General features: G+C 41.3%; 1 protein-coding gene across 7 annotated transcripts in view; it reads right to left on the bottom strand.

The window, feature by feature from the left end:
- Window positions 1-369: 369 nt before the first annotated feature.
- Window positions 370-25,637, bottom strand: part of KIZ (kizuna centrosomal protein) — a 108,647-nt gene continuing 83,379 nt past the window's right edge. For all 7 annotated transcript variants that reach the window (XM_020790540.3, XM_020790541.3, XM_072998440.2 and 4 more), the window contains 2 exons: window positions 2,560-2,603; window positions 370-1,637 (listed from right to left, as the gene is read on the bottom strand). In XM_020790540.3, the coding sequence (XP_020646199.3) occupies window positions 1,534-1,637; window positions 2,560-2,603 (148 nt within the window). In that variant the 3' untranslated portion in view covers window positions 370-1,533. The remainder of the gene's footprint in view (window positions 1,638-2,559; window positions 2,604-25,637) is intronic.

Raw genomic sequence — 25,637 nt, 5'->3', positions numbered from 1 at the left:
CTGATGATGTTAAGGAGTGGATTGGACATCCAATCTTTGGAAGTATTTTTAAAAGGCCATCCCGGCTGACCAAATCAAAGGCCTTTGTAAGATCTATGAAGGCCACAAAGAGTGGCTGTTGTTCCCTACATTTCTCCTGCAACTGTCTGAGGGAAAATACCATGCCAATGGTGGATCTATTAGTTTGAAATCCATACTGTGATTCTGGATAGACTCTGCCTGCAAGCACTTGGAGTCTCTTCAGCACAACATTTAAGCAAGTAAACACACACAATATCATCATCCAGTTTCTCTTGTTCTTTGCAGGATATATATCCCTATTTAGTTCAGGAGGATTGTGTCTGAATCCAGATGTAAATACTTCACTGATTGTCTGTAAAAAGTTTATTACTTCATTTTTTATAATGATTTATATCTTGCCATTAACACAAACACTTGCATGGTGGCTTGCAAGTAAAATCAAAATTAATACAACCACAGTGGAGAGAAAAATCAAGCCAAACTATGATATCAGCATTCCTCTGATGGAGAAGTTTGCAGTGTTTCAGCATTTGATAACAATTCATTGGACTTCAGAATATATAGCAAATGACATACACAGGTCAATTTTTTAAAAACATGACTTGAATAAATCTCTTCAAGCAAGTGGCCAGGGGTGCATATTACTCTTACTATCTTTCACAAGGGTATGCCAACAAAAGTCAGTGTGCAAGATGTTTTGTGACTAAGGCATATAAATGACAAGCTGATCTATTACATAATATCATTTACTCCTGTGTCTCAGCTGCCAACCAAGGGCCAACACAGATATGGTGATGATTACTAAATGCGTGAACTATAAGTAATTAGCTATTACTACAGAAAGAACAGCACAATCCAGAATGTAATTGTGGGGAGGATTATGAATATTTTGCTTTCTTTCTCTCCATGTTTGTCCACTGTTTGTGGCGACAGAGGGGTTCTATTAAATGGTAACTCTCCTTCCAGTGTAAATATTAGCCCTGGGGAGGGAACAGTATTTAAAATGAGACTGCAGTGAAGAAGAAAATGTTACAAACCCTCCCCTCAAACCATATTCCCAGTCTGGACCAAAATTCCAATATTTCTCCCCTTCATTGCCCACAATCTATAAATGTAAGGGTTACAGCCCATGTTTTGGTCCCATAGTAGACTGTAAAAGCACATTATGTTTAAGCATGTCTAATGATAGGCGGAGACCTTATGTGAACAAAAAAGTACTTTTTCAGTGGTGGATCAGTCAAACACTTCTGCCCATTTCCCAACTCCCAAACCACCTTATGTATTTTAAACAAATGCTTACAAGGCCAAGAATGAAATCCTGGGTTTCTCACGTTGAAGCTCTATTTTTATCCGCAATCTGTGTCCGAAGAGACTTTATACACATTCACAAACACACATTGGGAACCAAGCAAAGATGTGGCCAACACAAAAATATACCCAAACCTCCTGAAAAACTTGTCCAGTCATACTGTTTTAATACTATATTGTATATGTGACTATAATGTTAATTTCTCAGTCGTAGAAGTCATCAAAGTCCTCTTCGTGTGAAGATTGCACTTGAGGACGCAGAGCTGCTTCAATATCAGAGTTGCTGTCATCGGAATCACCCCAGAAGGCTGGATAAAGAAAAAGGGTCAGAAAAAGATTTTAAAAGATTTATTTTATAAATAACAAATAACTGATATTTAAATATTCGTAATTTCTAACTATATGATCCCCCCATGAACAAAGCTATTTCAAATTGGTTGTTGTAGGTTCAAGAATACAATTTAAAATTGTTCACTGGGTACAGACAAAGGCAAGATGCACTACAACAAGAACATTTATTCCAGCAACATCAGGAGCGGCAACATAAACTTAGCAGAGTCAGATTTCTCTGATACCATCATTTCTCTTTTTTAAAATCTATCTCTTGGAGAGTGGTTAACTTCACCTTCCCCTGCTCTAAATTGTAAACCACCCGGAGAGTGCTTGTAGCGCTATGGGGTGGTATATAAGTCCAAAAAAAAAAAAAAAACCTATGTTCCCCAGAAGCCTGCCTTCAGGCAGTGTGAACCTCCACTTCTAATTGGCAGGAAGCCAGGAAATTACATGGCTGTTGTTTTTGCCCATTTATTCTGCTATACACACACTCAAGTTTGCCTTTCTCATAGTGCCTCCATCTCCTTCTCCTCTCTTCTGAGATCCCTCTTTTTGTATCCTCCTGAACTTCTCCCCATCTCAAGTCATGTACTCTTCTTCCATGAACTTTCCTCCCAAAGTCACCCCACTCAGAGTCCCCCTGCACATTCATAGCTGGGTTGGTGAATACAATGTCTGTTTGGAGACACACTCTGAATTCTATTCAGTGTGGGCAATGTTGGTGGTGGGTGATAGCCTTCTAGTAATGCTTGTGGACTTTTCGGGAACATCTGAGTGCCATTACCAGAAGCAAAAGGTCTTGCTTGGTTTTATCCTTTCTCTTCTTAAAAACTGTGCCAGGGGGTGGGGAATGGCAACCAAGATTGCTTCACTAATTATAAATGGTGGCATAGTTACCTTTGGATTTTATTGTAGATGGCATTTTCTTTTGGTTTTCACCCCTATAAAATGCAGTTATCAAATACATGTTAGCAAGGACACATTTCAGCCAGCATCACATCTCAGAAAAATGATCAATTATAAATGTTGCATTACCTATTTTCACCTTAATATCAACAATAAATGCAAATCTGAACTTAGTTTCTAAATGTATATTCCACAAAGACTGACATAGCTTATGTAGGAAGCAGATTTTTCTCTAAGGACCATCTCCACTGGTAACATAAGAAGGCCTTGAAATGTATTTATAGTTACCAAACTATGGCCCTGAACTGTTCTTACTAAACATACCAGAGCTTTTAAAAAGTTATGATTGAGATGCTAAAAGATATTAGTAGAAGATCCAATTTTCTTTTTCCTATTCCTTTACTTTTATTCCCTGATGTGAATATGTATTGCTGGGATTCAACAGTTGGGCTCCCATAGCTGCACCCCTGTTTCCATGTAAATTTTGTGGTTTTAGCTACTTTTGATCTACCTGGATACAAATCCAGTCACCATTCTGTGCTGCTAAATGAATGCTGTTGTGTTTCCAAGCATCACCGACTCCTTGGAATCTGCTAAACAAGCTGGAATCATTTTGATCTTTTGTGTATCACTTGTGTATGGTATCGCTGCTGCTGTGAAATAGTGTTACAAGAGGCAATGATGTAAAGAATTAACTATTCTATTAAGTGTATTGTGACAAAAGGCAAAAAAAAAATGGCGCGCCAATCTATTTTAACGTGTGAGGGCTGATTTTGGCAAGATATATTTTATCTGACAGAAGTTCGACTGACTTACAGCACATAAAATAATGGTGTCTCCCAACACTAAAGCACATTCTATGAAGCCATGTCTAGGGAACATTTGGACTATTGGAACCTTCATGAATTGCCTCCCCTCCATAGGTAGAAATTCTCCTTTCCTGCTTCAGTGCTCTGTGCCACAGACCAGGCTACTCTGGAGGTTCCCTGAACCTCATGAGGGTTTTTTGGGGGGAGAGTCAAGTAAAATATATGTGGTATGTAATGGGGGGGGAGAGAGATGTTAATGGGTAGGGTGAGATTAACTAAATAAAAGCAGAGTTCACTGAAGCCAATATACCTATTCTTTAAAAAAAGTGACAACCCAAAGGGGTACCTCACATCTACTACTGGCAAAACATGCACACCTCCTTGGTGAGGCAGGACTGCCAAGCAGAGACATGACACTGCCAAACGCCGCATATCCAGTTTCAAGAATGGGAATCCAAGCATCCTCTTTGCCAGTTCTAAGAAGGTTCTGTGCCATCCCAGCCAGCAGTACAACTCCTTTCAGTGAAGGAATCTTAAGTTATAATGGCATGTACAGAGTCTGCTGCTTGACAAGAGTGTCTAGATATAGTGATCTATATATAGACATATATGTTCTTCCAAAAAAGTGCAGGTGCATTAAAATGAATTGAAGGAGAAAACAGGTGAAAAGCCTGATGCCAGCCAATGTTTATGTTCAAAAGCTAGCAAATACAATCAGGAACATCATGACCTGGAGGCCCCATGTTTTTTTAATTAAAGGCAAATAACCCATCTACAGAAAGAAAATGGAAAAAGACAAATGCAAATTTAGAAAATAATATTGAAGAACTACTTCTTCTAGATGACTTCTCTTCACTTAAACACATCTTTGAAGTATAATTCAGACTTATTTTCTCCACAAGCCAGCCTTTCAAACAACTCATTGTGGTGCTTCTTTCTGCCCATGCTAGACTGTCATGAAAGTATATTTGTAAATAAAACTGATAACAGTATTAGGATGAATGGCTGTGAATGTCTGAATAACATACATGCCAAGGCTGAGAGCTAGGATGATTGGCAGATGGATGATAGAATGCCGAGTGAAGAATTGTTTGATGGGTGTGATTTGGCAGTGAGGCAGTTGATTGAGTCCGGCTGTTTTGAAAGGGAGTTAGTAAGGGACTGTTGAAGAATCAAGTAGAAAGTAGTAAAAGAGAAAGCTAATGAGAGAGGTTGTCTTGTGATAGAGAGCTGAAAGGAATCTTATTGAGAATGTGTTGTGTTGAGTGCCTGGGAAAGCAGATATTCTGAATTTGAATACAGACAAGTTAATTTTTATATTACAGGTTATTGGACATGCACCAGCCCTTTACCTGAGGTACCCTAGAACAGCGATGGTGAACCTATGGTATGCGTGCCACAGCCAGCACACAGAGCCCTCTCTGCAGGCACGCAAGCCATGTTGTGGGATTGCTATTCCACTCCCCCCCCCCCGCAGCCAAACCTGAGAAGGCGGCGGGCCAGGATCTGGAGCAGCTGGTGCTGGCGGCAGATCCAGAGTGGGGTTTCAAAGCACCTCTGTGCCCGGGATTCCCCCTTCTGCCACCGCCCGCTGGTTGTTTGTTTGTTTTTTTCCAATTTGGGCACTCAAGCCCAAAATGGTTCACCATCACTGCCCTAGAATATACATTTCTCTTCCTACCATTTACCTATGTAATCGGAACAAACAATTTTGTTTGTTCAGAAAAAGACCCTCTCATAATTTAATTTTATAAGCAATTTAAAAGATCTTAAGCAGTCTATAGGTAGAAATCATCACAACTAGATTGTGCAAGGCTACATAATATCAGAGGGAAGACATTATAGCAGAAATAAACCTTTTCACCCAGCATTTGAATACAAAATAAATACTAAACTGGGGCAAGAAAGGAGACTCTAGCTGAGACACAGTAAAAAGGGCAACCCTAAATACTTGGTAGATTGTTTTGGCTGTGATTGTCCTTTGGACTAAAGCTTAATCCACTGACACTAAGGAGCGATGGATAGGTTCAAGGTGAAGGTACCAGAATACTGCCTGCAACTACTTGGGGAAAGTGTGACCCACTAGTGTGAAAATTAGTGGGAAGGGATGCCTCCCTAGGGAGGAAAGTTGCACTCATCTTCAATAAATGTGGTTGTTCCAGGTTTGGCTACACATTTGCTAAGTTGCCTAATTCTTTTTCCCAGAGAAAAGTGGTGATAAAAGTTTAAAACCTTGAGAAAAGAAAAACTGCTTGACATGGAACTGGTGGGGAAATCGGTAGCTATATAGTGCACCATTCGTCGTCATTTAGTCGTTTAGTTGTGTCCGATTCTTCGTGACCCCATGGACCAGAGCACGCCAGGCCCTCCTGTCTTCCACTGCCTCCTGGAACTGTGTCAAATTCATGTTGGTTGCTTCGCAGACACTGTCCAGCCATCTCATCCTCGGTCGTCCCCTTCTCCTCTTGCCTTCACACTTTCCTAACATCAAGGTTTTTTCCAAGGAGTCTTCTCTTCTCATGAGGTGGCCAAAGTATTGGAGCCTCAGTTTCAGGATCTGTCCTTCCAGTGAGCACTCAGGGTTGATTTCCTTTAGAATTGATAGGTTTGTTCTCCTTGCAGTCCAGGGGATTCTCAAGAGCCTCCTCCAGCACCACAATTCAAAGGCATCAATTCTTTGTGGGTCTGCTTTCTTTATGGTCCAGCTCTCACTTCCATACATCACGACAGGAAAAACCATATGTGACGGCTGCGATGACGTCACCTGCCTATCAATGGTATGCTGGAGCTCTTCTGCCTATAGCAGGGTAGGAGGTGGGACTCCAGGAGGTGGAGCTGTGTATATAAGGGGGGGAGTGAATGATGTGAGACAGTTTTGGAGAGGAAAAGTGAGAGTTGAGTTAGGGCATGAAGTACTGTGTTAGTTAAGGTCTGAGTGATAGTGTGTTTGAGGGGATACTTTATTTATGTATTGATTATAGTGATTAACTTATTTACTTGTTACAATAAACAATCATTTTCCTTTTTAAAATCCATACCTTTGTCTGAGGAGTCAGATATATGTGGTTGGTTGGTGGCAGCGTGTGTTGAGAAAGAGAGTGTGAAGTGGCGTCCCCTCTGTGACGTATGAGGAGGCGGCCACACCATAGCTTTGACTATTCGGACTTTTGTTGGCAAGGTGATGTCTCTGCTTTTTAAGATGCTGTCAAGATCTGTCATCGCTTTCCTCCCAAGAAGCAGACGTCTTTTAATTTCGTGGCTGCTGTCTCCATCTGCAGTGATAATGGAGCCCAGGAAAATAAAATCTGTCACTGCCTCCATGTCTTCCCCTTCTATTTCCCAGGAGGTAATGGGACCAGTGGCCATGATCTTAGTTTTTTTGATGTTGAGTTGCAGACCGTTTTTTGCACTCTCCTCTTTCACCCTCATTACAAGGTTCTTTAACTCCTCCTCACTTTCTGTCATCAGAGTGGTATCATCTGCATATCGGAGGTTGTTGATATTTCTTCTGGCCATCTTAATTCCGGCTTGGGATTCCTCCAGTCCAGCCTTCCGCATGATATATTCTGCATATAAGTTAAATAAGCTGGGGGACAATATACAGCCTTGTCATACTCCTTTCCCAATTTTGAACCAATCAGTGTTTCATATCCAGTTCTAACTGTTGCTTCCTGTCCCCCATATAGGTTTCTCAGGAGATAGATAAGGTGGTCAGGCCCTCCCATTTCTTTAAGAACTTTCCATACTTTGCTGTGGTCCACACAGTCAAAGGCTTTTGCATAGTCAATGAAGCAGAAGTAGATATTTTTCTGGAACTCTCTGGCTTTCTCCATAATCCAGCGGAGGTTAGCAATTTGGTCTCTAGTTCCTCTGCATCTTCGGAATCCAGCTTGTACTTCTGGGAGTTCTCAGTCCACATACTGCTGAAGCCTACCTTGCAGGATTTTGAGCATAACCTTGTTAGCGTGTGAAATTGTACGGTAGTTGGAGCATTCTTTGGCACTGCCTTTCTTTGGGATTGGGATGTAGAATGATCTTTTCCAATCCTCTGGCCACTGTTGGGTTTTCCAAACTTGCTGGCATATTGAATCTAGCACCTTAACAGCATCATCTTTCAAGATTTTAAATAGTTCAACTGGAATGTCATCACCTCCACTGGCCTTTTTGTTAGCCAGGCTTTCTAAGGCCCACTTGACTTCACTCTTCAGGATGTCTGGATCAAGATCAGCAACTACATTGTCTGGGTTGTCTGGGATATCCAAATCTTTCTGATATAATTACTCTGTGTATTCTTGCCACCTCTTCTTGATGTCTTCTGCTTCTCTTAGGTCCCTCCCATTTTTCTCCTTTATCATGTCCATCTTTGCACAAAATATTCCTCTAATATCTCCAATTTTCCTGAACAGATCTCTGGTTTTTCCTTTTCTGTTATTTTCCTCTATTTCTTTGCATTGTTCATTTAAGAAGGCCCTCTTGTCTCTCCTTGCTATTCTTTGGAAGTCTGCATTCAACTTTCTCTAACTTTCCCTATCTCCCCTGCATTTTGTTTCCCTTCTCCTCTCTGCTATTTCTAAGGCCTCGTTGGAAATCCACTTTGCTTTCTTGCATTTCCTTTTCTTTGGGATGGTTTTTGTTGCTGCCTCCTGTACAATGTTACGAGCCTCTGTCCAAAGTTCTTCAGACACTCTGTCCACCAAATCCAGTTCCTTAAATCTGTTCTTTACTTCCACTGTGTATTCATAAGGGATTTGATTTAGATTATACCTGACTAGCCCAGTGGTTTTTCCTACTCTCTTCAGTTTAAGCTTGAATTTTGCTATGAGAAGCTGATGATCAGAGCCACAATCAGCTCCAGGTCTTGTTTTTGCTGACTGTACAGAGCTTCTCCATCATTGGCTGCAGAGAATATAATCAATCTGATTACGGTATTGCCCATCTGGTGATTTCCATGTATAGAGTCGGCTCTTGTGTTGTTGGAAAAGGGTGTGATGACCAGCTTATTCTCTTGACAAAACTCTATTAGCCTTTGCCCTACTTCATTCTGAACTCCAAGGCCAAACTTCCTTGTTGTTCCTTTTATCTCTTGGCTCCCTACTTTAGCATTCCAGTCCCCTAGAATTAGAAGAACATCTTTCTTTAGTGTCAGTTCTAGAAGGTGTTGTAAATCTTCACAAAATTGTTCAATTTCAGTCTCCTCAGTAATGGTGGTTGGTGCATAAACTTGGATTATTGTGATGTTGAAAGGTCTGCCTTGGATTCATATTGACATCATTCTATCATTTTTGAGATTGTATCCCATTACAGCTTTTCCCACTCTTTTGTTGACTATGAGGGCCACTCCATTCCTTCTATGGGATTCCTGCCCACAATAGTAGATATGATAATCATCTGAACTGAATTTGCCCATTCCCGTCCATTTTAGTTCACTGATGCCCAGGACGTCAATGTTTATTCTTGCCATCTCCTGTTTGACCACATCCAGCTTAACAAAGTTCATAGATCTTACATTCCAGGTTCCTATGCAGTATTTTTCTTTGCAGCATTGGACTTTCCTTTCACTTCCAGGCACGTCCACAGCTGAGCGTCCTTCCGGCTTTGGCACAACCACTTCATTAGCTCTGGAGCTACTTGTACTTGTCCTCCACTCTTCCTCAGTAGCATGTTGGACACCTTTCGACCTGAGGGGCCCATCTTCCAGCGTCATATCTTTTAGCCTTTTGTTTCTGATCATGGGGCGTTCTTGGCAAAGATACTGGAGTGCCATTGCCAGTTCCTACTCCAGGTGGATTGCGTTTAGTCGGAACTCTCCACTATGACCTGTCCGTCTTGGGTGTCCCTGCACGGCATAGCGCATAGCTTCTCTGAGTTACTCAAGCCCCTTCGCCACGACAAGGCAGCAATCCATGAAGGGAGTGCACCATTCCTGCCAGTAATTCCAAGGCATTGATATGCAGACTGTGTTCTTATGTACATCAGTACCAATGAATGTTGATTCCTGGAAATGAGGGTGTGCCCGATTTATTAGCCTAAGTTGATATAAGGGACTCCCAGACACCAATTGCACCTGCACTTACACAGATAGCATCAAGTTCTGAAAAAAAAAACCCAAGCTACAAAGCTGGCCTTTCAGAAGGAATGCAACCCACTCTTTTTGACCAAACTGGTTAACCATCTCTCAACAGAACAGTTTGGTTTCCTAATCCACCGTACTTCCACCTTGACTAATCAAGTTTCAGCTTGTTTGCCTTATTCATCCGCAAATTATCGCTATAATTCAATGATTACCTGACACTGTATCTCATTACTTCGCTGCCACAATTTGGAAAGTAAATTGAATGAGTCATTAAATGATAAATGAGAATTAATTCCCTCTGTGTTTGTGGGCTAGTGCTCCAAATAGTAGTTATACCAAGTTAATTGAACAGCAGCTTTCTACTGTTATAAAAGACAATATTCAGGTGTAACATCCTATTATTATTGCTCTTTGAATTTATAGATCTGCTATAAGAACTTTTTTTTAAAAAAAAACTTGTTACAAGGCTATACAGATAATGGGTGAAAATGTGGAAAGGTGCACACCAAAGTGGCATGGTACAGGCAGACTTTTTCATAATAATTTTATTACATTTTGCAATCAGCCAAGGTGGAGTACTTTAACACAACCTGTTCTGGTTTCACTAATATCTATTTCATTCACTTAATTCCCAGGAGGTAACATGTTCCCATCATGACTGATCATTTTCTCATCCATGAATGCATCTAATCTGCTTTTAAAGCCATCCAAGTTTTTGGTCATCACCACATGTTGCATTAATTAAGCAGGTATCAAATATACAGTGGTGCCTCGCATAGTGACGATAATTCCTTCCACAAAAATTGCTGCAGAACGAAAACGTCACTATGCGGTATTAAAAAGCCCATAGAAACGCATTAAAATGCAATTAATGTGTTCCTCTTGGCTTAAAACTCACCTTTAAGCAAAGATCCTCCATAGCGCCACCATTTTCAGTGCTTCTAAAGCTAGGAATCCGTCCCTAAACACAGCGGGCGGCCATTTTGTTTACCCGGTGGCCATTTTGAAACCGCCGATCAGGTGTTAAAAAAATCATCACTTTGCGATGATCGGTGCCCGAAGCAGGGAACCGATCATCGCAAAGCGAAATTCCCCCATAGGGAACATCGCGAAGCAATTGCTTTTGCGATCACAAAAAATGTGTTGCAAAGCGATTTCATTGTAAAACGAAGCGATCGCTATGTGAGGCACCACTGTACAGTATATTTTAATCTTTACAGACTCTTCCACCATCCATTTTTCATGAGATGACCCCAGGTTCTAGAGGGGACAAGTGAAAAAGCTCTCCCTGTTTCTCCACACCATGCACTGTTATATATCTCTGCCTTTTTTAAAAAAAACTAAAATTTCTCAAACATTACAATTTTTTCTCATGGGGCAGTTGCCCCAGCTCCTTGAACATTCTGGTTGCCTTTCTCTGCATCTTTCCATTTGCATGTTGCTTAGAAAATGTTAAAACTCAAAGCAGGACCTACGGAAATGACCAAAGTCAGCATAAAGAGGCACACCCTCAAAGATAGATAAGACCCAGCTGACGAAGAGCTAAACAAAAGAATTTTGAACTAAAAAAAAGAATTGAAGATCAGTGATGTTGGGATAAAGTCAAATATGTTTGGTGCCCATATTAGCTACAGGAAAAAAGCAATACAGTGGTGCCCCGCATAGCGACGTTTATCCGTTCCAGGATTAATGTTGCTATCCGGATTCGTCGCTATGCGGGGGGGACCCCACAGGAACGCATTAAACTCTGTTTAATGCGTTCCTATTGGGGAAAAACTCGCCGCTATGTGGGGAATCCTCCATCCGGCTGCCATTTTCGCCACCCGGTAAGCGAGGGCAGGGCACGAAAACGCAGCAGGTGGCCATTTTGTTGACCCGGCGGCCATTTTGGAACTGCCAATCAGCTGTTCCCAAAACAGCAATGCGAAGGTCAGTAAGCAAAACGCTTACCGATCATCGCAATGCGATGTTTTGCCTATTAAAACATTGCAATGCGATCACATTAGCGATCGCAAAACACGTGTTGCTATGCGGATTCGTCATTAAATGGTGCACTCGTTAAGCGAGGCACCACTGTATTTTGTAGTAGCAGAAGCTTCTATATGGTCTTTAAAAGCAGACTTGCACAGATTGCATTACAGCAGTTATTTCTAAAGCATGTGTTGTTATGTGCCACCATTTCGCATCAAACTCACAGTGACCCTTAAAAGGGATTGAAAGATATTTGATATAGTTGGGAACTGATTTTATCATTACCATCTTCCAGTCAGTTTCCATGAACAAATGGGAGGTCAGACCTAGGTCTCTTGAGTCCTGGTTCATCACTTTACTTACATACTTACCCACCCACCTATCTCCTTGAAAAGGACCCAAGGCGGCTTACAACACTGAAAGACAATATTTAAAGCTAAGAACAACGATATAAGGAGGCAGCTTACATCATTAAAAGGCAATATTACAACTAAGAACAATAAATATATAAAAATGCTGCTTTGAAAAACTGGAACACAAGTTCTAAAAAATCCAGTCAAAGCAGTAATATATAACAATCCATCTAAAAAAATCACACAACTGGTAACTAGTTACTGAGGAAAGGCTTGCCTGAAGAGAAAGGTTTTTGCCTACCTACAGAAGGATAGCAAAGATGGGGTCAGCCTAGCTTTCGTGGGAGGGAGTCTGGGAGCAGCAACAGAGAAGGTCCTCTCTGTGTCTCCATGAAACACACCTGCGAGAGTGATGAGACAGAGAGAAATGCCTCCCCTGATGATATCTGTGAAGCGTCTCAGTCATCCAGGTGTGGTTATCAGGAAGTTGAATCATGTCAACTGGACTACTTTCTTGTTAAGTTGAAATGTTTCACTATTCATCTAAGTAGCTTCTTCAGTCTGAGGAGAGTTGGTAGGAGATCTCTGATATATCTTCCATGTTGGTTTCACTTCCCCCTGGTCTGAATAGGCTCATTAGAAAGACAAAGAACTGGAGGTGAGGGATAATCCCACTTCTGCAGTCCATCTCCACTCATTGTCATGGGTCATTAACAGTCCTTAATAGTGATCTTTCTGGTATGTGTGGTCCTGATCTTTCTGGAGAGGGATGAAAGTGCAGCATTAAGATTGTATCTAAGGCCTCCACCCCCTTGAGTGAGGGATTTTCTATATGCACATGTATGGCCCCCCTGACCCATCTCTCAAACTGCAAAATGAGTTTATCTTGGTCATCAAATGAATGTCCTTTGTCCTTCAGATGAAGGAACACTGATGATTGAGACATTGCCCCTCCTGTGCTGGGATATTCTCCTTTTTAGTTTATCCAAGATCTTATCCTGGAGGAGGATGCAGACCTGGCATGCCTAACTGAAACTTAGATGGGCGGGGAAGGGGGTGTTCCCTCGACCCTTGCCTGCCCTCCAGTCCAACACTAGGGTACATTAGACCTTGTTAGGCCCTCAGCGGTGGTGATGCCAGGTCTTGAGGCCCCACATGTGTCGATTGGGGCCAGAGAGAGTACTGGGATCTTGCTGTGTTACCACGCTCCCCACGACCCAGCCATTTCCTTACTGGACCTGGCAGACTTAGTCTCCGCTGCACTGTTGGAATCTCCAAGGCTTTTAGTCTTGGGTGATTTCAACATCCACGTGGAGGCGGAGGTTTCTGGTCTGACTCTTGAGTTCTTGGAAACCATGGCTTCCTTGGACATGTCCCAACACGTCAACAGCTCCACCCACATGGGCGGTCACATGTTAGACCTGGTGTTTTCCTCCAAGAAGAGTGAGTGCGATCTGATGGTGACTGACCTTGTGTCAGTCCCCTTGTCCTGGTCAGATCACCACCTGATTAAATGCAACCTCTCGAGACGTCACTTCCGCTCGGGGGGATGACCAGCTAGGAGCGAACCCTCCGTATCGCCTAGCAAGGTAAAAAGCTATTAAAATGCATTTCTTTCTTTAGAAGAATGTTTTTTTTATCATAAATCCTTGGAGAGAAGGATAAGGAAGGCATATCGCTGATTAAAAGCCTTAAGGACTATGTTCTTTTAAAGTTAAAAACTACTTTCACTTTCATGGCCGATTAGCTACTGGCGTTTTCCAGCTGCCCTGCTCCTAACGAAAAGCCTGAAACAACAATAATTATTTTTAATTAGAACTCTCTATGTCAAGGAGGAGGGATAAAACTGCCAAAACCCCCTCAGATCGCAGTTTGGAAAGATTGACGACACAACCAACTGAAGACGATAGGATGGACGAGGTTACAAGGCTTATAAAAGATCTGTCTTGTAAAATGTCTGAAGGCTTTGACAAAACAGAGCAAAGATCTAAGTCCATCGAAAGAAGCATCACTAAGCTTCAAGATCAAATTTCAGGGGTGTCACAGGAGTTAAAGGACATGAAGAGCAAAATTAGGGACCTTGGTGATACAGTTCAAGGAAATAAAGAAGAAATTGTGTCCATGGCGCAGCAAATTTCTGATACCAATAAAAAGCTTATATTTATGGATGATAACCTCAGAAGGTCTAATATTAAAATAATGAACTTCCAAGTGCAACAGGGCCGAGATCTCAGAAAGGAGATAATGGCTTGGATAAACTCTATAATGGACACGCAGCATCTGATTGAAACAGATATAGAAAAGGCATATTTCCTGGGAAATCCAAGTAGTCTCGGTATTAGACCAGTGGTTGTGAAGTTTTTGAATCATACAAAGAAAGAACAATTTTTAAAAGCAATCAGACAAAAACAAGACCAGCTGGTTTATAGGGACAGAAAAATTCAGATTTTCCAGGATTTTTGTAAAGAGACTGCGAAATGGCGAGGATCTATGCAGCCGGTTACAGCAATTCTGAGGAAAAATAACATCAGATATCATTGGGGCTACCCAATTTTTTTGAAAATCTGGAAAGACAAGATTTTGTTTAAAATCCACTCCTGCGAGCAAGGTTTACAACTGCTGAAAGATTGGAACATTTATGAAGGAGAAAGTCAGGAGTTAATTCCAACCACAAGCAAAGAACTAGAAGGCTGAACCAGAAGGAAGAAGATGGACCAGTTTTTTCTTATATTTTTTTATTATTCTATCTTATTTTTTATATCTTTTATTTTTTTTCCTTTATCTTTCTCCTAATAAAATCTTTCTTATATATATGTATGTGTATGCATATATATATACATATATATGTTTCTCTCCTCCCCTCTTTCCCCTCTTCTAATTTTTGAAGTTCTTTTTTGTTGTTTTTAAAATAGCTTTATAGAATAATACCATTTATTTATTTTACTCTTGTTCTAATCATACTAAACACACTAAATTTAGATAGTAAAAGGGGTAACAAAATTAAAATTACTAAAAACTAAATATAAACTCTTTAAAGGATTCCAGTAAGGGGAAGGGGGGAAGGAGAAGGGTATTCTTATTCTTATTTTTATCTTGTTACTATTGTAGTATTAAACATTAAGTAGAAATGCAAAAGTTAAATGAAAAGATCAGAGGCAAGGCTCCGGTCATGGTTCCGCCGGACGATGGTGGCGTCTCCCCCCCACCTTTTGCTCATGCCAGTGGTCATGGCATGGGACCATGGTGGAGAGGATACGAATGTATATGTTCACAAAATTGGTGAAAATCAATTATGGGGTGTTGTTTTGTCTGTTTTATGTTGTTGGTGGGAGGTAAGGTTACACACGGGACCTATTGGAAAGAAAACTTTTGAACACATATGGGTAGAAAAATAAGACTTGCAACTTTAAACGTTAAAGGCCTCGGATCAACAGTGAAAAGAAGAAGAATAGAAGCATTGTTGAGGAAAAACAAGCTGGATATCGTCTTTCTACAAGAGACTCATCAATCAGAAAAAGGAGTCAATGAGTTAAAGATGAACAATATCGACATTTATGAAAAAAAATTTGGAACTTCTAAATCTAGGGGTGTAGCAATTATAATTTTCAAAAACTGCGAATTTAAAGTAGAAAAGGTAGTAAAAGATTGTAATGGTAGATTTATAATAATGCAAGGTAAAATGGGGTTGGAAGAATATACTTTGGTAAATATGTACACACCTAATAATAAACAAGGTGAATTTTATGATTTGGTTTTTAAAGAAATGGAAAAGGTAAAGAAAGGTTATGTTATTATGGCAGGAGATTTCAATATGGTTATGGATAAGATAAAAGACAAAACTGCATACAGTCGGAATGATATTTATCATAGAAACACAATATTAAGTAAAAAGATAAAAAATAACCATTTGAAGGATATTTGGAGAGAAATGAAAGGTGATGAAAAAAGATATACTTATTTTTCAGTTGTGCACAATACTTACTCTAGAATAGATTATATATTTACATCTCAGGATTTAATTTCTAAGATTGTTGATACTGAAATAAACCCTATTAAAATAACAGATCATGCATTGATGTTAATAGAGATTGAAATAAAGAAAGATTATAAAGACTCCAAAAGATGGAGAATTGATAATAATATTCTGCAGCATCCAGAAATAATAGAAAAGATAAAGAAGGAATGGCTAGAATTATGGACAATAAATGAAACAGGAGGTGCTAAGCCAGGCCTGTTGTGGGACACAATGAAAGCAATCACAAGAGGAATAACGATAAGAGAATCGTGTAAATTAAAAAAAATTAAGGAGGGACATGTGAAAAAAATAGAAGAAGATTTGAAAAACTTAGAAAATAGATTTTTTACAGAAAGAGATAGAAGAATATTAATAGAAATTCAGGCTAAGAGAAAGGAATTAGATAATATAGAAATAGAGAAAGTTCAAAGAGATTTGATGTATTTAAAGAGACATTTTTTTGAATTTAATAACAAAAACTCAAAATTGTTAGCTAAAATGTGTAAAAATAAAAGAGCAAAAAATTCAATAGGGATAATTAAAGATCAAACAGGTAAAAATTGTAATATAATGAAAGAAAAATTGAAGATTTTTCATGAATTTTTTCAGAAACTATACAAAGGAAATAACATAAAGAAAGAATGTATAGAAAAATATATAAACGATAATTTAAAAACTAAATTATCAGAAAATGATAAAAGAATATTAGAAGAAGAGATCAAGGAGCAAGAGATTGCTGAAGTCATAAATAAATTAAAAAATGGTAAAACACCAGGTCCTGACGGATTGGGTTCAGAATATTATAAACACTTTAGCACCATTTTAATACCTAAGTTAAAAATGATTTATAATAAGATAATGGAAGGAGAGACAATACCAGCTTCATGGAAGCATTCATTAACGATTCTCATTCTAAAACCCAATAAGGATCAAACAGATCCGGGATCCTATAGACCTATATCTTTAATAAACCAAGATGCTAAGATTTTTACCGCTATATTGGCAAATAGATTAAATAGATTTATAGCAAATTATATTAAAGAAGACCAATGTGGTTTCATTAAGGGTAGACAAATGGACAATTTAACTAGACGAGTTTTAAATATTATACATGAAATAGAAAAAGAAAAAATAAAAGCAATGATTTTATCATTGGATATATTTAAAGCCTTTGATTGTGTTGAATGGTCAACACTAAAACTTCTTATAAGAGGTTGGGGATTTGGTAAAAAGTTTAGAGGTGTTATAGATCAATTATACTTAGATAATACTTCAGAAATAATAGTTAATGATGGTATAACGGAAAAGATCTTTCTAGGCCGAGGTACTAGACAAGGCTGCCCACTTTCACCAATATTGTTTTGCATGATTATAGAATTATTAGCTAACGCAATAAGAAATGATAAATTAATTAAAGGAACAGGTAAAAATGAAATGATTAAAATTAATTTGTTTGCTGATGATTCCTTACTGACTATTAAAAATCCATTAGAGAGTATGGAAAACATTAAAAACCATTTAGAAAAATTTGGGGAAATAACAGGTTTAAGGATTAATTGGCAAAAATCACAAATGATGATGTTTAACTATAATATACAGGAGCAAGACATGTTTGTGAATAAATATAGCGTTAAAATGTGTAATCTTATCAAATATTTAGGTATAAACATAATTAGAACAACTCAAAAATTAAAAGAGAAAAATTTTAATAAATTAAAAAATGAAATTAAAGATAAATTGCAAGAGTACGCCAAATTGAAACTATCATGGTTTGGGAGAATCGCTTTAATTAAGATGAAAATATTACCGAAGATCACTTTTTTATTTAGGATGCTCCCAATACGATTAGAAGAAGAGGATTTTAAATATTGGCAGGGATTAATTAATGGATTTTGTAATCAAGGCAAAAAATCTAGAATAAATAAAAGATATTGGTATAAGGCTCAAAAAAAAGGAGGTTTAGGTATGCCCAATGTTAAAAATTATTATATAGCAAATCAATTAAGAGTTATTGGAGATATTATATTCAATAAAGAAAAATTAATTTGGTGGGAGATGGAATCTTCAGAAATAAATGGAAATGCTGAAGGATACTTGTTTAATATACTAAAGAGAAGTTCAATAAATCAGATTAAAAACCCCTTTTTAAGAAACCTGTTAAATATTTGGAATAAATATAAAGAGAAGTTTTGTCCCTTAACTTCACCATTAAAACTAGTGACTGAGACAGAAAACTTTCCTACAAATTTAAAGGATTTAGTAGAATTATTTAAGAATAAAAGGGTTGCAAGATTGAAGGACTGGATGGGTAACATGAGATCGAAGGAGTTGATTATGTCTAAACTGCAATCTAATAAACTATCATGGTATAATCTTATTCAGTTAGACACCTGGACAAAGGATTGGTTGAAAACTAATGGTAAATGTAGAGAACTTACTAAGTACGAACAATTTCTGTCATCACATGAAGATATGCAAGATACAACTTTGAAAGGAATAGTAAGTAAAATATATAATATAATTTTGGAACAAGAGGAAAAAGAATGGGGAATAGAAGGTTTAAAATTAATTTGGGAAAACGATTTAAAAACAGATATTAAAATAGAGGATTGGACAAAAATGTGGAGGATGAGAGTGTTAAGATTAATGTCAACAAGAATAAAGGAAAATTTTTTTAAAATCTGTCTAAGGTGGTATTTGACTCCTGTAAAATTGAATATAATAAATCCAACATACTCCAAAGCATGTTGGAAATGTGATGAGGAAATTGGTACGTATTTTCATATGTGGTGGGAATGTAAAGTGGTTAAGAAATTTTGGGAATTGATTTTTAAGGAAATGTGTGATAGATGGCGGCCGGTAGCGGGCGGATAGCGATCCCACCGCCGCTGCCTGGCTAGCTTTCCTACCTTTCCTACCTTCCTATCTTCTTTTCCTCTTGTTTTCTTTTATTTTCTTTTTGTTTTTTATTTGTTTGATTTTCTTTTTGCTCCTGGGGCGGTTGTTCTCCTCCCCATTTTGCGGCGCTGGGGGCTAACTCCGGAGAGGGCGCTGGGTCCTGGGCTTCGGACTGCAACTTCTGAGCCGAAGCGGACGGACCCGGCGCTGCCCGGACGCGAGGCTCGGCTGCGGACCGCCCGGTGGGGTCGAGGCTCGAGTTGCCTGCCTCTTGATCTGAGCTGGTGCGGAGCTGGTGCGGCTGAGCGGGACAGGAGTCGGGGCACAGGACGCGAGGCTCGGCTGCTGGCTGCCCGGTGGTGTCGGAGGCTGTTTGCTCGTTCCCCGCCTGTTCCCCAGCGGTCGCTCCGGCGGGGGCGGGGTGTTCGGACGGCGGAGGATCCGTGGCTGGTGTCCCGAGGCTGTTGGGGTCTCCGGCAGAGTGAGTGGCGGGGCGCGGAGATCGGAGGTGCCCGGGAGGCGCAGGGTCTTCGCGGGGAGCCGGAGGAGCTTGTGGGGGCTGTCGGAGCGCCTGAACGCCAGACGCCGGCGCCATGTTGGGAGATCTCTCCCCAGGTCTGCCTTTCCCTGCTTGCTTCCCATCTGCTGAGGATGGCCCCCTGACTGCTTTCTTGGGGCGAAGAATGGCAGGGTCTTTGGCCGGCCACCTGGTGCTTCTGACTCTGTTTAACTATAACTTTACGACCAAAAACTCCATCGCTGAATATCGTGACTCCTGGCCCTTTAAAGAACATTGTAAATCAGCGCCACTATTAACATCGTCAAGGCCAATTACATCAATACCAAGGCCAGGTGGAGGAGGAGGACAGTTCTGGGTGTTCTGTGGGGGCTAATCAGTTTGGGTTTTTGTAGTTAGATTTATTTATTATTATTGTTATCATTATTATTTTTAACTTTTACTTTGATATTATTATTAATTGTATTTAAGTTATGTTTACTTATTTTATGTATATTATTTTTATGCTTTGTTATATGATTAGTTTGTTATATGATTAGTTTTTTTTTTTCTGTTATTTGATTTAGTTACATTATTTTAATTTTTCTTCTTCCCTCTTCCCTCCTTTGTTATTTCTTTCCCCCCCCTTCTTTCCTCTTTCCTTCCCTTCCCCCTTCTGACACGGAAATGATGGCCTGCCACCCCAGTGAGGGACCCCAAAATATCTCTGTGGTCACGGGTAGAGGGAAATATGGCGTGGCCACGATCCCTACTTGTGTAAGAAGAACGATGCACAGATGCCTGAAGGCTGTGCATTGTTCTGAGATCGTGACCAGCCCTCAATATCGAGGCAGCCAGTCCAGCCAGCCTTCCACTCTACGCCTGGTGTTGTTGAATGCCAGGTCTGCACCCAATAAGGCCCAGGTAATTCACGACCTCATCCTGGAGGAGGATGCAGACCTGGCATGCATAACCGAAACATGGATTGGCGGAGAGGGGGGTCCCCCCCTAGCACTCATCTGTCCGCCCGGTTATGCTGTCCAACACCAGGGTAGACTGGAAGGACGGGGGGGGGGGAGTTGCCATTGTTTACAAATCCATCCTAGAGGTTACTAGGCGCTCCTCGGTGGTAAAGCCGGGTCTGGAGGCTCTCCACGTGTCGATAGGGGCCAGGGACGGTATTGGGATCTTGCTGGGTTACCGTGCTCCCCGCGACCCAGCCATTTCCCTACCGGAGCTGGTGGACTTTGTCTCTGCAGCACTGTTGGTCTCCCCAAGGCTGTTGGCTTTGGGGGACTTCAACGTGCATGCGGAGGCAGAGATCTCCGGTCCAGCTCTTGAGTTCTTGGAGACCATGGCCTTCTTGAACATGTCCCAACATGTCAACGGCCCCACCCACGTGGGTGGCCACACACTTGACCTGGTTTTTTCTACCAGTGGGAGCGAGAGTGGTCCGATGGTGACTGACCTTGAGTCGGTCCCTTTGTCATGGTCGGATCATCACCTAATAAAATGTAACCTCAACATGGCCCTCCCCCCTCGCAGGGAGCAGGGACCGATTGTCATGGTCCGCCCTCGAAGACTACTGGATCCGAATGGATTCCAGGATGCCATGAGAGGAGTTCCGACTGACCTGGCTGGCGCTCCTGCCGAGGCTCTGACCGTCAGCTGGTTCGCCGCTGCGGCTAGGGCTGTTGACACGATCGCACCTAAGCGCCCTCTCCAACGCAGAGCCCGCCCGGCTCCTTGGTTTAACCAGGACCTCCGGGCGCTGAAGCGGATAAGGAGACGGCTAGAGCGCAAATGGAGAAAGGACCCGACGGATCACAACTGGATTGCTGTTAAAGTCGCCACTAACCTTTACCTGTCCAAGGTAAAGGCTGCCAGTCGAGCATACTTCGCTAACCGGATAAGCGAAGCTTCCAACCAGCAGGCGGAATTATTCCGTATAGTGCGCGACTTATCCGGAATTGGTACGGGTGATGGGCCTCCCCCTAGTCTTACACCTGACCAATTTGCAGCATTTTTTAAATCAAAAGTGGAGGCCATCCGCCGGGACCTCTCTCCTTATTTGAACACAGTGAGTCGAGCTGAGATGTCCAGCGCTCCGTCTTGCCCGGTAACTTTTGATTCTTTTCAGCCAGTCACGCCTGACACTGTGGCCAGGGCGCTTGATCGCTGTCGTGCCACCACCTCCTCCCTTGACCCTTGCCCGGCCTGGCTAATCAAAGCAGCCAGGCCGATAACAACGGAATGGGCCACTGTAATAATAAATGGGTCCCTCCTTGAGGGCAGATTTCCATCTGCCCTCAAGGAGACACTCATTAGGCCCATTAGGAAGAAACCAAGTTTGGCGGCGGACGAGATTGGCAACTATAGGCCCGTCGCCAATGTTTCTTTCCTAAGCAAGGTGGTTGAGAGGGTGGTGGCCGACCAGCTTCAGGCGCACCTGGATGAAACAGATGCCCTGGATCCATTTCAGTCGGGCTTCAGGCCGCGCCATGGTACAGAAACGGCATTGGTCGCCCTGTGTGATGACCTATTGAGGGAGGCCGACAGGGGCAATGTGTCCCTGCTGGTCCTCCTCGATATCTCAGCGGCCTTTGATACCATTGACCACGGTATCCTCCTGGGGAGGCTCTCCGAGTTGGGAATTGGTGGCCTGGCATTGGCCTGGCTCCGTTCCTTCTTGGGGGACCGCCCCCAGAGAGTACAGCTTGGGGAGAATGTCTCGGCCCCGTGGAGTCTCAATTGTGGGGTTCCACAGGGGTCGATTATCTCCCCAATGCTATTTAACATCTATATGAGGCCGCTGGGTGGGGTCATCAGGGGATGTGGAGCTCGGTGTCATCAGTATGCTGATGATACTCAGCTGTACATCTCCTTTCCACCTACCACAGGAGATGCCGTTCTGTCCCTTCAGCGCTGCCTGGGGACCGTACTGCAATGGATGCAGGAGAACGGGTTGAGGCTGAACCCGGACAAGACGGAGGTACTGAGGGTGGGCGCTCCCACAGTCGGGTGTTTGGGAAACTTCCTCACTTTTGGGGGGGCGACCCTCCCCGCCAAGGATGGGGTCCGCAGCTTGGGGATCCATTTGGACCCGGCGCTCACCATGGAATCCCAGGTGGCGTCGGTTGTCCGAACGGCCTTTTACCACCTTAGGCGGATAGCCCAGCTGCGGCCCTATCTCGAGGTGGGGGCGCTCACTACGTTGGTGCATGCGCTCGTAATCTCAAGATTAGACCACTGTAATGCGCTCTACGTGGGGCTGCCTTTGAGGCTGCTGCGGAAATTACAGGTGGTGCAGAATGCGGCGGCCAGACTACTCAGTGGTGTGAAAAGGTACCAACATATTTCGCCCACCCTGGCCGCATTGCATTGGCTGCCCATCCGTTTCCGCATCGACTTCAAAGTGTTGATGCTTACTTATAAAGCCCTAAACGGCTTGGGGCCTCGATACTTGGCGGAACGCCTATTTCCACCAAGTTCTACCCGTGTCACTCGCGCGAGTCAGGAGGTGAGGCTGAGGAGCCTAACGCCGAGGGAGGCCCGGAAAGAAAAAACAAGAAATCGGGCCTTCTCGGCGGTGGCTCCTCGCCTCTGGAATAACCTTCCCCCTGACATTCGCGCGGCTCCCTCACTGGGTATTTTTAAAAAACAACTAAAAACTTTGATGTACCGGCAGGCTTTCCCGTTTATTAATTCCTGATCACCCTTCCTTTTTCTTCCTTAGCTTCCTCTCATCTTGTCGTAATTTTTCCTTTGTATGATTTATTTAACCGTATTGTTGTTGTTTATTGTTGTAAGCCGCCTAGAGTAATCTTGGTTGATTAGATAGGCGGGATATAAATAAAATAAATAAATAATAATAATAAATAATAATAAAGATATTGATTTTAATGCCAAAATTGCTTTATTGTCAATTTTTGATAATACAGATCTGGACCATCACTCGAAAGAATTAATCACTAATTTTATGACAGGTGCTAGAATATTAATAGCTAGATTTTGGAAAGACAAGAATTATATTAAAATTGAAGACTGGTATTGTGAAGTATGGGACATTGCATTAAATGATAAATTGACTATGGAACTTAAAATAAAAAGAGGGGAAATAAGATGTAACAATTTCTATGATATTTGGGGTAAATTTGTGGAATTTGTGTTAGTGAAAGGAAGGGGGAAAGCCTCTAAAGAATACTCAATACAATTTTGGAGAGGTAATCTGTAAGAAAAAAATTATTATAGTAAATAGAGTCCCGTGGGTATGGGGTGCACATTAGAATTTAGTTTATAATAAGCACTATTACTTGTATTTTTTTGTATTTTTGTTATGTATGTGTTCTTTTGTGTATTTTTTTTTGTGTATAAAATAAAATATTACAAAAAAAAAAAAAAATAAATGCAACCTCTCAGTGGCTCTCCCTTCCCGCAGGCAGCAAGGAACTATTTTAATGGTTTGCCCTCGAATGTTACTGGATCTTATAGGATTCCAGGACTCCATGAGAGGGATTCCAGCTGCTCTGACTGGCTCTGTCGAGGCTCTGGTTGATGGCTAGCTTGCTGCTGCTATCAGGGCTGTTGACACGATCGCTCCTAAACACCCTCTCCCATTGCAGAGCTCATTCAGCACCCTGGTTTAACCAGCAGCTGTGAGCTATGAAGCAAAATAGAAGAAGGCTAGAGTGCAATTGCAAACCCCACTCTGGCTGCCCTGCATTGGTTGCCCGTTTGTTTCCACATGGATTTCAAAGTATTAATGAGGACATATAAAGCCCTAAGTGTTTTAGGACCTCAATATCTAGTGAAACGTCTTCTCCCACATAGATTACCCAAACCATTCGCTTTAGCCAGAATGGGCGGCTGAGGGGCCTAATGCCAAGGGAGGCCCAGAGAGAAAGAACAAGAAATCGGACCTTCTCGGCAGTGGCCCCTCGCCTTTGGAACAATCCTCCCTCAGAAATTTGTCTGGCTCCCTTGCTAGGTGCTTTTAAGAGCAAACTCAAGACCTGGCTCTTTAAATAGGCCTTTCCTCTTGTCAATGCCTAATTTATTTATTGCCATCTTCAATTGTATTAATGTTGTTGTTTTATTTTATTTGGATTGTTGGTCTAGATGGGTGGGGTATAAATAAAATAAAATAAAATAAGTAAATAAGTAAATAAGTAAATAAATAAATAAATAAATAAATAAATAAATAAATAAATAAATAAATAAATAAATAAATAAATAAAAATATCTTTATATAATACCAGTCAATGTTTTTATAATTTTGAGTGTGTCTGGTGTTTTAGGATGATGAGGATGATAATTAATAATTAATATTAATAGGTAAAGGTAAAGGTTCCCCTTGACAATTTTTGTCCAGTCGTGTTCGACTCTAGGGGGCGGTGCTCATCCCCGTTTCCAAGCCATAGAGCCAGCGTTTTGTCCGAAGACAATCTTCCGTGGTCACATGGCCAGTGCGACTTAGACACAGAACGCTGTTATCTTCCCACCGAAGTGGTCCCTATTTATCTACTTGCATTTCATGCGTTCGAACCACTAGGTTGGTGGGAGCTGGGACAAGCGATGGGAGCTCACTCCATTGTGTGGATTCGATCTTACGACTGCTTGGTCTTCTGACCCTGCAGCACAGGCTTCTGCGGTTTAGCCCGCAGCGCCACCACGGTCCCTCTGCAAATTAATAGCTACAAAAATGGCAATATTTGGAACAGCATATGTACTGCATCAATATTTAACAGACACTTAGTTTTGGGTTAAAACTTGTATCTGTTATATAATACCAGTTAAAGTTTTTATAGTTTTGATTGTGCCCGGAGCTTTTTAATAAGAGTGGTCCATCATGTTAATACCAATTTACAGTGACTCTTTCCAGAATTTTCAAGGTACAGATTACTCAGAAGTGGCTTACCATTCACTTCTTCCAGGGGTGCACTAGAACTGTGTAGCTTGCCCAAGGCTACACAAGTTGGCTTTTCAGGAGGCACAATGGGGGACTGAACTCCTAACCTCTGGCTCTGCAAACAGGTACCAAATGAGAATAAAACAGAGATGATGGAAACAATATGCTGAAGAACAGAGATGGAAGAATGCCAGATTCCTTTGAAAATGGAGGGAATGTTGCTCTCGAAGTACTTGCGAGAAATAAGTCACAAGGAATATATGAGATTCTAATAGAGCTATTTCAAGCTATAGGAACTGAATATATGAGAGACCGATAACGTACCAATAAAATTATTTCAAGCTACAGATATATACCAACTAATACAGAAAATAAAACAATGGCCTCCAGACTGGAAAAATTCAATATACTGTATTTTTCCGTGTATAAGATGATACTTTTATCTAAAATCTTTAGATTAAATTGAGGGTCATCATACACAGAAGTAAGGGGGAAAGGGATAAAAGCGCTACAGGATTGCAGCCCTTTGATCCTGCAGCCTTTTCA

The sequence above is a fragment of the Pogona vitticeps genome, chromosome 4 (assembly GCF_051106095.1).
Source record: "Pogona vitticeps strain Pit_001003342236 chromosome 4, PviZW2.1, whole genome shotgun sequence".
Lineage (NCBI taxonomy): Eukaryota > Metazoa > Chordata > Lepidosauria > Squamata > Agamidae > Pogona > Pogona vitticeps.
The sequence above is the reverse complement of the archived record's forward strand: the minus strand, read 5'-3'. Positions and strand labels throughout refer to the sequence as shown.